Source organism: Cydia pomonella, chromosome 5, assembly GCF_033807575.1.
Source record: "Cydia pomonella isolate Wapato2018A chromosome 5, ilCydPomo1, whole genome shotgun sequence".
In the NCBI taxonomy this organism is placed as follows: Eukaryota; Metazoa; Arthropoda; class Insecta; order Lepidoptera; family Tortricidae; genus Cydia; species Cydia pomonella.
Window position 1 is genome coordinate 1,358,957 of NC_084707.1, and position 18,379 is coordinate 1,377,335.

At 39.7% G+C, this 18,379-nt stretch overlaps 1 protein-coding gene across 1 annotated transcript; it reads right to left on the reverse strand.

Moving 5' to 3' along the window:
- Window positions 1-9,815: 9,815 nt before the first annotated feature.
- LOC133518376 (uncharacterized) lies at window positions 9,816-18,348 on the reverse strand. The gene is made up of 7 exons (XM_061852052.1): window positions 17,961-18,348; window positions 17,091-17,227; window positions 15,242-15,374; window positions 14,180-14,297; window positions 11,842-11,958; window positions 10,703-10,994; window positions 9,816-9,890 (listed from the first exon to the last, which is right to left on the reverse strand). Exons 1-6 carry the CDS (start codon window positions 18,086-18,088, stop codon window positions 10,812-10,814), a joined length of 816 nt encoding a protein of 271 aa, XP_061708036.1. The 5' UTR covers window positions 18,089-18,348; the 3' UTR covers window positions 9,816-9,890; window positions 10,703-10,811.
- Window positions 18,349-18,379: the final 31 nt, after the last annotated feature.

Here is an 18,379-nt window from a genome sequence, read left to right on the forward strand (position 1 = left end):
CTAAATAGGTATCCTACAAAAGAAAAAATACAAAAAGATATTAAGATGATAGTAGTAGTAGTAGTTTTTTTTTAAATATAAATAATAATAAATAAATAAATATTATAGGACATTATTACACAAATTGACTAAGTCCCACAGTAAGCTCAATAAGGCTTGCGTTGAGGGTACTTAGACAACGATATATAAATAATAAATATTTTAGGACATTATTACACAAATTGACTAAATCCCACAGTAAGCTCAATATAAGGCTTGTGTTGAGGGTAGTTAGGGTATTTAGAAATACTTAAATACATAGAAAACACCCATGACTCAGGAACAAATATACATGCTCATCACACGAATACATGCCCTTACCAGAATTTTAACCCGGGACCATCAGCTTCGTAGGCAGGGTCACTACCCACTAGGACAGACCGGTCGTCGAAAAATATATATAATATATAAATATTTTATAAATACTTAAATACATAGAAAGCACCTATGACTCAGGAACAAATATCCATGCTCATCACACGAATAAATGCCCTTACCAGGATTTGAACCCGAGACCATCGGCTTCATAGGCAGGGTCACTACCCACTAGGCCAGACCGGTCGTCCAAAGTAGTCTCTTTATTGTACAAAAATACATATTAAAAGTAACTAACATACAATTAGTAAGAAGTACAAAGGTGAACTTATCCCTTTCAGGGATCTTTTCCAGTTATCCTTTGAGTAGATGAGAGGAGAGAGTGAAAAGAGGGTGACAAATGCAGCAAAATGTACAACAAGGTACCAGAAAGACAACATAATTTATAGGATAAACATGTATTACAATAAAAAATCCACGGGGAAAATTCACTAAAAATTGGACAGAAGTAGAATAATATAAAGCAACTATACAATATAGCAATTGTTTTGATAGGATAGATCATGGGCTATTGATATCTAAATTGTATGACATGGGAATACATGGGGATCTACTGAGGTGGTTTTCCTCTTATATCAATAACAGGTCTCAGGCTGTCGTGGTCAATAACTATATATCTGGATGGGTAACAGTCCCAAGCGGCGTCCCCCAAGGGTCCCTGCTCGGTCCGTTATTGTTCAACATGTTTATTAATGATATAGGTAAGTGTTTTCGTCACTCTAAACTTCTTTGCTTTGCTGACGATATGAAAATCATAAATAAGATAAAATCCGACCATGACTCAATGTTATTGCAATCTGATCTCGTACGTCTTGATGAGTATTGTAAAATAAATATGCTGGAACTTAATCCCTCGAAATGCTTTTCAATTACATTTTCCCGTCAACGTAACGTAATCTCTAAATCTTATACAATTAAGGGCCAACCGCTTGAGAAAATAACATATATGAAGGATTTGGGTATTATTCACGATTCCAAACTTATATTTGACAAGCACGTTGATAGTATTATTAGTGGAGCACTAAAAGCATTAGGCTTTATAATGCGTAATTCTCTATATTTCACTCAAGCTAAAACCCTTAAAGTACTTTATTGCGCCTATGTGAGGAGTAAACTGGAGTACGCATCGCAAGTCTGGAACCCTTGCTATAATACTTACGTTGACCGAATCGAACGCGTTCAGCAAAAATTTATTAAATATTTATGTTTTAAACTGAAATTTCCCTATAGTTCCTCCAACTATTTAAGTATTTGTAAGAAGCACCATCTAGTCCCCTTACAAAAAAGACGTGAAATATCTGACATTACCTTTCTCCTGAACATCACCAGTGGCGTAACTGACTGTCCCGAGCTACTAAGCAAACTTTCTTTCAATACTCCCTACCGTTCTAAAAGGTACTATCCCCCAATATCTATAAAAACTGTATCCTCCAAGTATAGGCAGAATAGCTTCCTGGTTCGCGCGAGTCGTAAGCTAAATGAGTTGTCGAAGGAACTTGATATTGACATATTCAATTGTAAAGTTCCTAATGTGAGGCATAGTCTGGTTAAGCGGTGTTTTATGTGAGCTTTCTTTCTCTGTATTATTATATGTATACTGTTTTTTTTTTTGTTTTTGTTACTTTATTAAGTTTTCATTAGGCGATTAAATGCATTTTATTCATCAACCTAGTGCATTAGCGCCTCGATATGAACTTTAAAATATGCTTTATCAGCATAAACATCTGATATATTTTACTGTATGTTCTTTTGTCTGTATGTTCTTTTTTCCTTCGAACTTTGAGACCTCAATTATTCTGGGCGCTAATGAACTAAGTGTTTCCGAACCTAGGGTCTATTTTAATGGCTTCTATGTATTTTCATTTTCAATTGTGTTTTTGTTTTTTTCTCACTTTGTACGCATGTGTGTGTGCGTCAGTGTTAGCATTTTTTTTTAATACTTTTTAATTACTTGTGAGTTCCTGTAATTGGCTCTCTGTATTAATCTTGTTGTCCTATTGTAAGTTTAAAGCTGTTGGTTCTCCTGAACATAAATAAATAAATAAATAAATATAAATTAATCAGCCCGATAACCATAGCATCTTTAACCTCTACTTGAGCGACGCAACCGATATAGCGCCTGCCTGAGCGAAACAGGCAGCTCATTCCACAGCTTCACTGAACGCACTGCGGAGGACTTGTGGTATCCACGAGATTTGTGAGGGGGGATGGTAAGTGATAAATTTGCGCTAGAACGCTATAACTAATAGCTATTACTATAGGGTTGTCGTATTTGCCATATTTTTTATGATAAAAGAGGCACGCCAGCTGACGAATACAGTTGGTATGCAGCGTGCATCTGAGAAATGTGAACGCAATAATATTTTTTTGTTTAAATAAATAAATAAATAAATATTATAGGACATTATTACACAAATTGACTAAGTCCCACAGTAAGCTCAATAATAAGGCTTGTGTTGAGGGTACTTAGACAACGATATATGTATATAATATATAAATATTTATAAATACTTATATACATAGAAAACACCCATGACTCAGGAACAAATATCCGTGCTCATCACACGAATAAATGCCCTTACCAGGATTTGAACCCGGGACCATCAGCTTCGTAGGCCCCTGCTCACTACCCACTAGGCCAAACCGGTCGTCAAATATTAAATGTACGAATATGATTACCATTCTGATGCGTCACGACAACGACAAAGTGCTCTATATAGTGTTAAAGGTGTTGGTACGTACACTAGAATAATGTCCCGACGCTCCACGAAGCTGGTTAGCATGTCCAAGGTCCCGGGTAGGCGGTACAACTGGAGCAGCCTGTTCAGCATCAAGGCTTGCTTCATAGCAGTGACTTGGTACAGGTCGCCTGTAACAATAGCTCATGTTTGGCGGGGTCGATAATGTACTGGAACGGGGAGCGCGACGCACTGCGTGCAACTCCCGTAACAACCAATCTTAGTGACCACCTCGCCGTGCGCGCCGCGCTGGTGCGTCCGTGCCGCGCGCCTCCGCCTCGCACGCGACGCGCTCGCGTTTACTCGCCTCGTAACTATGCCTATTTTGGCGCAGCCATAGAGAGCGTAGACTGGCAACAAATTATAGACAGACACAATATGTCCGTGCAAAACCTGATCATATCCATCAACAATATAATTAGGAACAAATTTGAAATTTGTTTTTCGCTTACCACGGTAAACAATCATAAGAGGAACTCATGGGTAACTAGTGACATATATGAATTTAAGAAATTATTATTTGACATAATAGACATTGGAAAACTTTTGCCCGGCAATATGACAATTTCGAACTTAATAACGGACATGAATAATAAATACACCTTAATGCTTAATTTAAAAAAATCGTCCTTTTATACAAATAAATTACACAAGAGTACTAACACTATCCGGTCGATGTGGACAATAATAAATCAGGAGAGAGGCAGATTGATCAATAACTCGATAGAGTTCACGGATATGATCAGGGATTGTAACGGTGATCACTTTATATGTAAAAAAGATGCCGCCGATGCTATGAATCGCGGACTAGCCGGGGCAGCGGCGGCGAGCGGCGCGCGGCCCGCTTCGCGCCCCGCCGCGCTCGCCGCACTGCGCGCCGCGCGCCCGCCCGCCGACAGGTGCATAAGACTAAGGCCTTTCACGTCAGACGAAGTGTATAGGATCATTACATCCGGGATAGCAAGGAAAGCGACGAGAGATATATTCGATATCTCGGTCGTCTTACTCAGTTCTGCAGCACCGCATCTGGCACCCATACTGGCGGCAGCATACAATCGGTGTATCCGCGAGGGAGTATTTCCGGACGCTCTGAAGAAAAGTCGTATAGCTCCGCTATTTAAGGGCAAGGGCAAGAGAGAGGCCATCGACGGATACAGGCCGGTCGCCATCATCCCGGTTCTAGCCAAGGTGTTCGAGTACGGCCTTAGTGCGAGAATAACCGACCACCTCATGGCAACAAACGCGCTATCCGACCGGCAATATGCATATCGCAAAGGCCGTTCGACTACATCCTTGACACGTCACGTAGTACGTCAAATACTAGAGGCTCGAGAGTGCAAAAAACAAGTCGCAGTTTTATGCTGTGACCTGTCTAAAGCGTTTGACGTAGCGGACCATGACGTTTTGGAAGACAAACTGCGCCACTATGGCTTTGCCAATCGAGCTCTCGAGCTCATGATGGACATGCTACGCGACAGGTCTCAGGTGGTGGTGGCAGACAGCGGCCGCGTGCAGTCGGACGCGGTGCATACCAGCATGGGCGTAGCGCAGGGATCATCAGTTTCTAATATCTTGTTCTCCCTTTTGCTTAACGACCTACCCGACGCTATATATACCGGCGAGATTTTCATGTATGCGGATGACGTTGCGGTGGTTGTGTGCGCACCGACCTGTGATGCCCTAGATGCGCAACTAAATGTGACTGCCGCATGCCTATCAGATTGGTTCCGAAGTAACGGCCTCATTTTGAATATAAAAAAAACTCACTTCATTCACTTCGATCTCTCGGGTAGGCAGATGGAGTCACTGTCAGTAAACGCGAACGGAATTAATATAGATCAAGTCACAAATACGACCTTCTTGGGCTTTGAATTGGATAGAGGACTGACTTGGGCGGCCCATATCGATAAGGTGTGTGGTAAACTCTCAGCGTCCTGTTTCGCCCTAAAAAGGCTGGCTCGGATCCTCCCCCGCGACATGGTGCGAAATTGTTATTTCGCATCAGTGCACGCACATCTGCAATACGGAGTAGATCTGTGGGCTAGTGCTGCAGATTGGGAAAGGGTGTTTCGTCTCCAAAAACGTGCCGTACGAGCCATAGTTCGCATCTCACAAACGGAGTCTACGAAGCCTCACTTTAAGTCTCTGGGCATATTAACACTGCCATCGCTGCTGATACTTCAAGCAGCAGTGCACGCGCGAGAACAGTTGGAAAATACAGATTTGAGCAAAAGTAACGAAACGTCTCGCCGTTATGCGGTACGTTCCACTCGAATTGGGAGAAGACTCCCAGCCGTGTCGCACAAGCTGGCCAAGTCAGCCAAACTCGTGCACGTTATGGGTCCGAAGGTATATAATCATCTACCCAATGAAATAGTTAACACACACAGCAACACAATCTTCAAAACAAAACTGAAGAGTTGGCTAATCGAGCAGGCTTTCTATGACCATAAAGAATTCTACAGCCGTGATCTTACAAAATCAAATATGTAAATAGGTAATATAACGTACTCTGCATGTATTAGTGCAGTTATCAGCCATAATCTTATGTGTTAATTTAATGTTTTATATTTTCCTATAGATATAGGCAATTACTGTGACCTGTAATTTTTATTACTAATAAATTGATTATGATTATGATTATGATTATGATTATGATTATAGGTCTAAACTTCCAGACAAATATGTTTAAATATGTTGTAAGTATAAACCAGTCAATTACAGTCCATTACTATAACTAAATCCACAAGTTCAGCAACTAATTAAATATATTGGTACTTAATTACTTGCTGAACGTGTGGATTTAGTCAAATATTCTTAATTTATCAAATATTTTTGTGGTGGGTTTTGGAGTTTTCTCTCCCTTTTATGAAAAACTGCCTCAAAACAGCGTCATTCAAAATCATATTCACCCTTGAATGAAGATATTCGCATCAGTTTTAGACCACTGTTGGGATTTTATTGGATCAAGTTGGATGGTTTTACAGTCCTTATAATCCACAGAGATTATGCTAAGTTACAACACGTTTAACTAATCATGGGTGACATATTTAACCGAACGTAAGAACTCACCGTATGAATACTTCATGGACACTTCCAGATCCTCCAGAGGTAGACAGCCGAGCAGGTCCAACATGAAAGCGCCTCTAAGATAATGAGCGGCCGTGTTCGCTGGATGGTACACCAAGATGCCTTTCTCGTCAAAAAAGCCGACGAATAGGCGGAAGATTCTGTAATGTTTATGTGAGTGTGGGTCAAACTATGAAGTGGATATGGGTGAATGAACTATTTCTTGATGTTATCGTCAGCCAGGCGATAATAGCAGAACATCTTGTTAGAAGAACTCTTGTACATACCACGTTATATTATCATTATCGTGCTTGGTAGATGGCCCATAAAATACATGTTTGGTTAATACTTAAGGAGACCATAACAAATGCAATAATTGACAAGAAAAAGTGGACTACCGAAGGTCTACAAATCTATCATACCTTTGCGGCCTATTGTTAGTCGTATTAGTTCGCTCTCATATAGCAATTGGCGAATCATGTTGCGGTTGTAGGTACAGTTACAAACGCTGGTGCAATTTGAACCAGATGAGAGTTGTTTATCAATGTTCCGTTAATAGTGTCTGGGTATTGTGCTAATAGAGAACGAACTTCCAGAAGGGTATGTCACTTTGTTGGAGCACTGTCTGGAGAGGAACTATTTGCTCTGCCAAGGACAGTTTTATCTGCAAGTGGATGGAGTGGCAATGGGCAGTCCAGTTGCCCCCGTAATTGCCAACTTATTACAAGCTTTTATTTCACTTGCAATGTACTTAATGTATGTACGGGGCAAATGTTGCAAGTTAAATTTGACCCACTTTCCGACTTCCAATGAAGCTGGAAATTTGCATAAATATGTAAGTCGGGTGACAATGCAATATTAAGGTACCATCGAGCTGATCTGATAATGGAGACAGGAATTGGCCATAGGAACTCTGTGATAAAACAACGCAACCTAATTGTGTTTGTGGTTTTTAGAATTGTCTCGATAAGTATTAGTTGCCTGTGGAAAAAAGTACAGTCAGCGATAAAAGCTTGTATGTACCAAAATTTTTTTTTTGTTGCCAAAAACTTATGAATGGAACACTTTGAAGAGACACTACGTTCCGGATCGTCTTTAATTACATTGTGGAAGAGATATGTAGACGACGTGTCAGGCAGTTTAAAGGGCAACTTCGATACAATGGATCAGTTTAGCGACCATATAAACTACATTTACCCCTAAAGTTTACATTTGAGACGAAAAACATGAGCAGACATTAAGAGATACGGGAAAATGAAAACTCTTACAGCCTACTATTATAGTCTATTGCTACTTACATGTCGCCATAGGCCGACAGGTCGAGTATAAGCGACGCGTAGTACAACGCGGGGACCTGCAGCACCATGTAGGTGTAGCACGGGAAGATGAACGCGCCTGCGACTGCGCAGAACGAGCGACAGACCTGTTGGTTAGGGGCAACAACATTATAATAAATATGTTAATTCATCATATCAGCCTTTTATCGCCCACTGCTGAGCATAGGCCTCTCTTCTAGTACGACACTTATCCCGGTCCCGAGCTAATCTCATCCAGAAGTGACCCGCAGTCTTCCGAATGTCGTCCACCCAACGATATGTTAATTATGAAAGAAAAAGTAGCCAAATGCAAACAAATCCTTGTTGTTACGGCATTAGGAGGGCTTACCAGGATTTCCTAAGTCCTGAGTTCCTTTTGAAAGAACGAAGTCAAATCAAATTTTGAATAATAATGGAATCATCGTGAGGAAACCGGACTAATCCCAATAAGGCCTAGTTTACCCTCTGGGTTGGAAGGTCTGATGGCAGTCGCGTAAAACTAATGCCTACTCCAAATATTGGGATTAGTTGTAGTTGTCAAGCCGACCCCAGGCTCCGATGAGCCGTGGCAGAACGCCGGGACAAGCGAGGAAGAACAATGGAATCAAAAATGTCTGCAAAACTGCAGAAAATTTACCTCGTAGCGAGTGAGTAGGATGCTGTCCGGTCGAAACGTGAAACGAGGGAACACGTTTCTGAAACAGTCGATCATTTAAAATTAAGTATAGCCAGCTGAAATTAAGTATTACAATGTTAATATTTTATTTGTCATAATACGGTTTACATGGGCTCTTAATCTAATTAATAATATTGTATGCGTAATCAACTTACACGTAGAAATTAGGTACTAAAAGTTTGATTTTTTTTTAATACTACGTCGGTGGCAAACAAGCATACGGCCCGCCTGATGGTAAGCAGTCTCCGTAGCCTATGTACGCCTGCAACTCCAGAGGAGTTACATGCGCGTTGCCGACCCTAGCATCCCCCCCCTCTCGTTGAGCTCTAAGTTGCAGGCGTACATGGGCTACGGAGACTGCTTACCATCAGGCATGCCGTATGCTTGTTTGTCACCGACGTAGTAAAAAAAAAAGATAGTTACGTTAGTGTTAATGCGATACATGTCGCGCGAGTGATTAAAATACGCGAGTAAAACCGTATAATTAAGTAGTTAAGTGTTAATATAAGGCGACCTGTTTTCAGTGCTTGGGTATATTAATTAGGTTAGACAGTAAACGCAAGTATAAATTGGGTGTATATCATTCGCCAACAAACTGTTTCGCAGTTTGGAGAAGTTTTGCAATAATTGTGTTCTTGTTTTTACTTTGGGGCAGTGCTTCAGAGATAAATACCATTTTTGTTCTGCAAAAGAGGGCTATTCGAGCAATACCTATATAAAATGAACCATAGAGATAAATTTAAGGAAATTGACATAATGACAGTGCACTGTCAATACATTTATGAGAATATTCTATATGTGCATAAAAATATTGCCTATTTTAAGAAAAATTGTGACATTCATAATATTACTACTAGAAATAAACATAAGCTCGCAGTGCCCTTCACTCGGCTCCATAAAATAAAAAAATCATTCATGGTTAATTGTGTAAAATTTTATAATAAACTTCCAAACCATATTACTGAGTTATCAATTAATAAATTTAAGAATCATGTAAAGCGTAAACTTATTTCTAAAGCTTACCACACAAGACTACATGAATGATAAAACAACGTGGGATTAATTGTGATTCGAATTTTTTTATTATATTTGAATAATGATGATGAAATGGATATTCCAATGCATGTACTTCCTTTGTTGTTTTTATTTTTTTATTTCACTTGTTTGACATTTAGAATTTATTCTAGAAACATTCTAGACTAGTATTTTTTATACAATTGTTTATTTTTTTGTTGTATGACGATATTTTGTGAAATTCTTAGTATTAAATTTGATCTATGAATTTTATTCATTAGTATGGAATAATATTTACAACATCAATAAATTGCTCTGATAATTAGCTTAAGATAATTATATGTAATACTGTCTTACTATTCATAAGTGCTTGTTGCTAGGTCCACATGAATAAAGTATATTTGAACTTGAACTGAACTGAACAATAAATTAAGATTTACGACAGTTTATAAGACAAACACAATTGAATAAAAAGTGAAGCCGCAAAAAGTCTGTTAAAACTTACCTCAAAATAGAAAAGAAGCCAAACTTTTTGAACGGCTGGAGGAACGCAGAGTCCTTCTCGTGTTTCCTGCGCAATTTGAAGCGCTCCCTGTTGGGCACGGAGGGGGGCGGCTGGTAGGTGACGAACGGCTCGCGAGGGATCTGCAGCCGGTTGTATTCCTGAATACAATTTTTTTTTTTTAATTCGGGCTTGATGTAACGACCGTGCTGCGCTGTAAAATGTATATAAATACTTTTATTAGGTCGATAATTGGTTCTTTCTTTTTCCTAGCGTTGTCCTATATTGCCACGTCTCATGGGAGCCTGGGGTCCGATTGACAACTAATCCCAAGAATTGGCGTAGGCACTAGTTTTTACGAAAGCTAAACTAGGCCTTGTTGGGATAAGTCCGGTTTCCTCGCGATGTTTTCCTTCACCGAAAAGCGACTGGTAAATATCAAATGATATTTCGTACATAAATTCCGAAAAACTCGTTGGTACGAGCCGGGGTTTGAACTCGCGACCTCCGGATTGAAAGTCGCACGCTCTTACCGGTAGGCCAACAACATTTTTTCTTTCTTATTATTCTATTACACTAACAAAAAACTAATTCTTTTAAGAAAGTTTTATTTTAAACTGCGCCTTTAGAAAAATCAATAAATTTCTTAAGCTATTTTATGCGATTCAAGACTTCGTCGTCTTCGGTATATGTTTTATGTCCTTTAACTAGAAGTGCAAAATATTAAAAATAAAAATCTGGCTCACTTCTTGTGCCTTAGCATAGTTGATGGCATCTTTTATCTGAGGCACCTCTAGCGCTTCTAACAGATACTTCCTAGAAATGGCGAATACTAGCACGTGCGTAGTCGTCCGTACGGTATAGAAAGCTGGGAAACCTAAAATATACATACAGCCCTCGTAAATGTATTAAAAATAACGCCAATATTATACAGTATATAAAAAAAGGTACTTAAATCGAAAAAAAGACTTACGAAATAAACATTCGAGCACTCCGAAATGACTTTTTGCGCTCAACGTGCCAACCACTTCTTTTGTATCGGGGTTCAAAATCTGAAAGACAAGTAAAAAACATCAAATAGCTTAATATACAGGTAGAACAGCTCGTGATACACCGTAGAAAGAGTGAGGTACCTCGCAGAAGCCTTTCTTGATGATAAACATCTCTGTGCTGATGTCTCCAGTGTTCAGCAGGACCTCGTTCGGCGCGCAGTAGAATATGCGCGCGTTGGCAGACACATTCTTCAAGTCTTCGTTATTTAGTAGCTGGGGAGCCGACAAAAGCTCTGGCTAAATAATAAGTCCAGGATTTTAGAAGCCCACCATCAAGCCAAGTGCTGTCGGGTATAGCTTCTAAATCTCTTTTTTTTAATGTAATAGGCTGCAAACGAGCAGACGAGCCGCCTGATGGGAAGCAGTCATCGCCGCCCATGGACAAAGGCAACATGGGAGGAGCCACTTATGCGTTGCCAACCTTTGAGAACCCTAAAAACCTGCTACTTGAAGAACCCCATGTCATAGCGCAAGGGAAACACCTCAGAAGGTAGCTCATTCCACAACTTGCACGTTCTGGGAAAAAACGAGCGAGATGCCCGCTTGTTCTTGGTTTGCCACGTGTCGAGAAAGTGAGGATGAACTTTGTTTCTTTGGCGGGAGGTGCGGTGATAAAAACGCGTCGGTGGCACCAATTCAAAAAGTTCTTCAGAACATTCCCCATTGTACAGACGGTAGAACAGGCATAGAGAGCCAACGTCTCTCCGAAGACTGAGAGGTTCCAAACCGACTGTGAGATCTCGGTTTCCAGGCTCTAATTTCGGCTTGAATATTACGTAAATTATCTACTATTTTTTTTAAAATATTGCCTACTTTTACTATATTTGCACCCCACAAATTTTGTTCATCTTGTAATATTTTCATAATATTAACTGTGTTCTATGTTAAATAAATTCTTCAAATCTTTTACAGATGAATTTTTGTGGCTTATGCGTTTGAAATTTAACGATTGCTTTTCAGAAAACATCGTAAGAAAATCGGTATACCTGTAAATATATTCATAAGTGTGTTAAGGTCTCGCTCCACATTGAGGCTAGACTGGAGAGGACGGCGAACAGACCTTCATGAAGGGTATGCAGAGGATGAACTTGCTTCGCTGGCGGGCCAGGATATCTTGGTACACGTGGGGAGGTAGGTCGTAGAACACAGAGCTCTGCTTCGATGTCATCACGTACGCCTGTGCGAGAAATAAATAACATCAAGAAATATAACGGATGCTGTTTACCTTCATTCATTTTGCAATATGATGTCAGCGTAAGTTTTTTGGGTTGCGTATGTGAATTGCGCCTTGACATGCAAAAGTGCGTTGTGGCCTATTTGCTCAATAAATGTTTGAGATGAGTTGCAAGACATAGAGAAGTTGCCCGGACCGGACCCGGGTACGTCCTTTGGACCCGGGTACGTCCTTAAACTACGTCCAAAAGAGAGGTATGGGCATTGTGAATTTCATCTCGCTTTGTGTGGTAGAGGGCACAGCCAATGGATGTCATTCCAGATCTAGAGCAGAGCCCAACTGGGGAAGTACCTCCACCTTACAGAAAACCGCAGCCAAATAACACTAGACCCTACTCATAGTGTTGTGTTCCTGCCGGTAAGTAAGGTTGCCAGAGCTCAACGAGGGGGGGCGGGTTTAGGGTCGGCAACGCGCATGTAACTCCTCTGGAGTTGCAGGCGTACATAGGCTACGGAGACTGCTTACCATCAGGCGGGCCGTATGCTTGTTTGCCACCGACGTAGTATAAAAAAAAAAAGTTGCGCCCGATACAGGCGTAGCTACTTATGTAAGTTACCTTTAAGGTGTTCTAGCAGAGCTGAACATAGATTTATAACTAACCTAGATGCCTAGTCTGTACATCCCTAGTGAAGCCATTTCGAGTACGACATTATGTCGCCCTCGTGTCATCGTATCCGAACGGCCCTCGCAGTACTCAAGGTCGAGTCGGTTTGTGTACACCTCCCGGTTATAAATTAAAAAATACAAGAAAGATGGTTGTTTGTGCGGTGAATTGGTGTCACAACACATCAGTGAATAAAAACAAACCGCCTGATATAACATTTCATGCGTAAGTATCCAGTTTAATGTGATATTTTTACGTAATTGTAAATACAAAAATCCAAATTTTCGTCAGCCGCCATTACTTATAAATGTTGCCAGGTGATATGAATCTTTTTTCCTCCAAATGAGGCATGACGATTACATTGATAAAATTAATATGCTTACTTTAAGTTCCTTGTATGACTATAGAAAATATTCTTTTTTAGTTTTTCATTCTTTTATTTCAAATTATGTTTTGTCTTTTATAAAATTACAGTTTAAATTCATATTTTTATTTTGTGTGATATTCGTTTTAGATTTCCGACTGATCCGCTTCTGTCTGCGAGATGGACGGAAAAAATTAGATTAAATAGGAACGATGCAATATGGAAACCGACTAAACATAGTCGAATATGCTCTCGCCATTTTGATGAGCAAGTAAAGTAAATTTTATTTGTGGAACACAGGTGTTATAGTTAAGGTCTGTAAAAACGAAACGCAACTGTCACTGTCGCACTTATATGGAAGACTGATAGAGAGACACAAAGCGTTTCGTTGTTCGAAGCAATAGCGATTGCCACCTTGGCTAGGCCTGCAGGTACAATTACTAGTACTGACGATAAATAGTTATTTGTTTTACAAGTGGAAAAGTTGTTGTTTAACCGCTCGTGCTAATATTGCTACTCGAGCTAAATAAAGATCCAAAATGTCGAAAAATGGAATCTTGAGCGTTGCGAGGGTTTCAAGTTACGAGAGTTAAACAAATTTTGCCCCAAGTGAAACACAAAACTTTTCACCACACTAACCCGAAGAAAATATTAGTCAAATAAAATCAAACCAAATCAAATCCAAATGATCGTCATTAAATATTTATCATTTAAAATCATTATTCCAAAGTCAATTCTACCAGCTATTATCTGTGCACATTTGTAAAAAAAAAAAAAAACGTTTTTTTATTTAAACATTATTTCACAAAGTACAGAAATGCAAAGTCCTTAAAAGAAACCTTGAAAGCTTTTGCTACAAATTTAATATCTACATACACACTCCCAAATGATTGATAGCCAAGTATAAGGATGTGGTTAAAATCCATCTACTTTAAGGGGAATAAATGAACTCTGGCAACCCGTTTTTGTATATATGTGTGTGTCGCTGAGCGTAAGACACGAGCGTCGCACGCACACATCGATCGAGTTTCGGCTTCACTTTTGGCAGATTAGCCTTATGAGGAGTAACTGTCTATGTGTGATAGGTCAGTGGAGCTGAAGTTATTCAATGAAACTTCTACACCTGCAACACCTGGAACCTGGAGGGTAAGCTGTGTCTAATACGTGTGCGTGTTGAGTATGTGCCTGTAACGTGCCTTCCTGGTGTCCCAGCAGAGCTGCAGATGCTCGAGGAAACGCTGCCGCAGCTGCAGCGGCACCTGGTGGCGGATGAGGAAGTTGCGCGCGTCTGCGATGCACGAGTCGAAGCTCTCTCTAAAACACGATACATAAAAAATACATATATGTTTATATACCTGAAGAAAATATCTATACCCATTTATTGAATACTACATTCTGTCTGCCACATTGCCGGCGAAGAGATTTCATGTTCGATCCACTGCCGCTATAACCAGGTGCTCACTTTACGATACAATTTTTATTCATACAAAAAACTTGAACGTTGATTAACGTTCAGCTCTCCACATAAACCTGAATGCTCTGACCGATTTAGGTTTAAGCGGTTTAAACGTGAGTTAACAAACACACAGAGGAACTTTAGCATAAATTTATAATATTATTTAGTAAAGAAACTTTGATTTATGCGTGTATGGACTATAAGGAAATATGGCGATGTATAAAAATGTCTACTTTTAAAACATAAATTTGTCCGATTATTAGAAAGACAATATATCAAAACGTTCAAGTCTAGTCAAGTCGAAATATAAAAATGACTATTATCAAAGTATAAAAATGTCTACAATCATAGTATTGTATCATCTATCGATCATGTTTGTATACATCGTCATATTCTATTTTAGTCTATTATCGCAACATATTTATATTTCTTTTTTTTTTTTTTTTTTTTTTTTTCTTTTATTAAGAAACAAACGGTCGTTTACAATATGCGGTATTATTAACTATTGCATTTTAAAGCTAGACCTACGGTTTCCTTAATTAAATATAAGATTTCGTCTAATATACACATAGACATTTTTATACTTTGTCAAAATTATACAGCGACGAAATTATTCCAGTGGACATTTGTATACATCGCCATATTTCATTATAGTCCATACACGTATAAATCGAAACTTTAGGTTATCTTAAAGTTAATGTTAAGTTAATGAATTAAAAAGAAACATTTTTTAAAAGTATTATATACAAAGGAAAACACATCCCCGTAATTGATACACAAGTAAATTAAAAGAGAGCAAAACCTGAAAGCCGTGGTGACCAAGATGGTAGCGGAGTACACAGCCTCCATACCGATACTCAGCACGATGCATATCTCCAGCAGAATCACGGTGTAAAAATTCACGTCAGCGTTTTCTTTCAACATCTCCATATGACCTGGACACACACAAACCACATATAAACTACTAACAGTACCTGACATTGTAATATTCTTATCTAATCACTGATGGACCTCATGTCCAAGCCCTGTTATCATGTTGCAACTAAAAAAGGTTGGCAAAACTATCTACCGGTACAGAAGCCTGACTTCACCGATGGTAACTACTAACTTCACCAAAATCGGCTCAATTAAAGACTAAAATATGTAGTAAATTTACAAAAAAATATATATTCATTGAATTCACAATAAATAGAGCTGCGTTACAGTAGGTTAAAAGCAAATAAGTTTTTGGCAAAAAAATAATTTTTGTTACAAGCTTTTATCGTTGACTGTACTTTTCTTTCCACAGGCAACTAATACTTATCGAGCCAATTCTAAAAACCCCAAACACAATTAGGTTGCGTTGTTTTATCATAATCACAGCGTTCCTGTGCCCTGTACCGCTGCACCCTGTAATGAAGCTGAGAGTCTGAGCAGCTTTAACATTTCGGATAGGTGGAAAGCGGATTGGTCTGCTTCGGCAACACAGAACAGCCATATATCCGACCCGACAAAAAAAAACCAAAAGGGTTCGACCTTCCTCGGAAAATCTGGTGCCGCTTGAACAGGCTGAGAACCGGACATTGCAGCTGCAATGCAGCCACACACAAATGGGGATGGACGGCTTCCCCACTTTGCGAATGCGGAGACGAAGAGCAGACCATCGAACATATCATCCAACACTACACGCTGCCCACTTCACTCATATCCTGGACCTGCTGAGGACCTGAACACCGTGACACCTGACTTGGTTGCCTGACTTAGCAACCTCAAGGCTACACTCTGATTGCCCTCAATGTATATATAATGCCATACGATTAAAATAAAAACAAAGTTCCTATGGCTACCTCCTGTCTCCATCATCAGATCAGCTCGATGGTATCAAAATATTTCATTGTCACCCAACTTACATGTGTATGCAAATTTTCAGCTTCATTGGAAACCGGGGAGTGGGTCAAATTTGTCTTGCAAGATTTGACCCGTATATTGCAAGTTAAATAAAAGCTTGTAAACATTATAATAATGTCACCAACAAACATCGCGAAATTTTTTTATTACAAAAATTTACTAAATTTGGTCCATACAATGTCTTAACTGCTTCATTACATAGGTACTTATAAACGCTCATGATACAAGTTCTAGTGCAATTATGATTTAATACTAGTTATTATACTCTGTATCTTTAGATATTTAAATAAAAGCAAACAAACAATTTGTACATTTTCGGGTAGTTATAACATTTATTGGCTAAGCAACCAAATACAAAACCGCTTGGATCTGTCACTGAAGTCAGGTCGACTTCAACCTACATTATTTAACTAATAATGTAACGTTTTCATCTACCCTCAACTGGCTTAAGGAGCCATTTAAGGGTAGATTTTGGTAACTTTTATTTAAATACCTAAAGATACAGGGTATAGGTAGGTCTCCTCCTCCGCCTCCAACCAACTTGCTGGGCTTGTTGGAAGCCAAGACACAATTTGGGTCGCTGCGCCAGAGGAGTAAGTATTATATAGTTACTAAAGGCGAATTTAGTTTACCCAACCCTTATTTTCAATGAACTGCTACATTGATGAAGGGATTTGACGATGATACTCGTACAAGATGGAATACACGGCGTGGTGTCGCGTTCAGTACTGATAACACAAAATATTTCCATTCATTTGACTCACTGGTAAAGGTAAGTATTGACATGGCCCAGTAGAGGCTGAAGACCAGGCGGTCTAAGATGTTTTTGTTATCGTCGTCCAGATGAGCTTGTGTCCAGAACGGCTCGTGAGTGAAGTTGTTGACGTGACAGTAGCCGTATCTGTAAGAAAATACCATCTTAAAGTTCTGGGGATTTCCGCGAACATCGAGAGTCAACATTTTGTTACTTACGTACCTCTCTATTACTCTTGCTTATTCGATCGTTAGAGAAGTAATTGTAAAAAGTTGTAGTTGTTGTTGTAAGTTGTAGTAATTGTTGTTGTGTTTGTGTGTTGTTGTATTGTTGTTGTTGAGAATTGTTGTGTTTGTGTATATGTAGCGTAATTTAGGGATCGTGGCTCGTACGTCGCAACTGCTCAACTGGTTGCTCTGCTTCAAACGTGACACCTAAGTATCTGGCTTGTGGTGAGCGTGAAGATGACCAAGGATTGAAACTCGGATAAGTTTTCATTTGTTTTTAATCTTAACGCCACATCGCACGCCCCGCTGGTCGTCCCGCTCGAGGGTCCACTAAGATTGAACACTAGGGCTACTAGCATCTACCGAGTTAGCATCTCTTGTATAAAATAGGGACAGTCGATACGAGAATAACAGTCTGACAACTGTTAAATATTATTCATATCCCAAACCATCCTGTAAGAGTCTTGCGACCAGCATACCCTCGTAGCAGAGAAAGCAGAAGTAGCACACAAAGAATAGCAGCAACGAGCACACGAAGAAGCGGATGACAATGATGTGGTATACGCACTATTCCTCCAGGGTCTGGATCGTGCGGACAACTTGGGCAAAGCAAACCAGCTTGAGGCTTGTGCCTAGCAGTACGAAATATATACCCGTCGCAGAGGAGGCACTGCTGCACTGAAGCAAGGCAGTAGCACGCGAAGAACAGCAGCAGTGAGCACACGAAGAAGCGGATGACGTTGCTGTGGTACACGCACTCTTCCTCCAGGGTCTGGATCATGCGGATTACCTGGGCAAAGCGTAGGTCAACCAGCTGAGAATTTGATATTGATCAGTCTCTTTTTGCTGTAGAAAAACATCGCGAGAAAACCTGACAGATAATAAGATATAAGGCCGCTTTCTTAAAAAAAAACTAAAGACTACGTGAAGGGATTTGTTGCGAAGCGGACCCCTATGAGCCGTGGCAAAAAACCGGGCAACGCAAGGAAGTTGATGATATTTAAAAAAAGGATACATATATAAACATGTGAGTACCTATGCGTTATTTGTTATTTGGGGGTCCACGGTTACG

What these genes read in the sequence shown, in the direction of transcription:
- LOC133518376 (XM_061852052.1), bottom strand. Translation starts at nt 18,088, where the DNA reads ATGATCCAGACCCTGGAGGAAGAGTGCGTGTACCACAGCAACGTCATC. An exon ending in CAGTGCCTCCTCTGCGACGG is followed by an intron (nt 17,228 to 17,960) that starts GTATATATTTCG and finishes ATTTTCTTACAG; the next exon opens with ATACGGCTACTGTCACGTCA. An exon ending in TCTGCATACCCTTCATGAAG is followed by an intron (nt 10,995 to 11,841) that starts GTCTGTTCGCCG and finishes TCGGCTCCCCAG; the next exon opens with CTACTAAATAACGAAGACTT.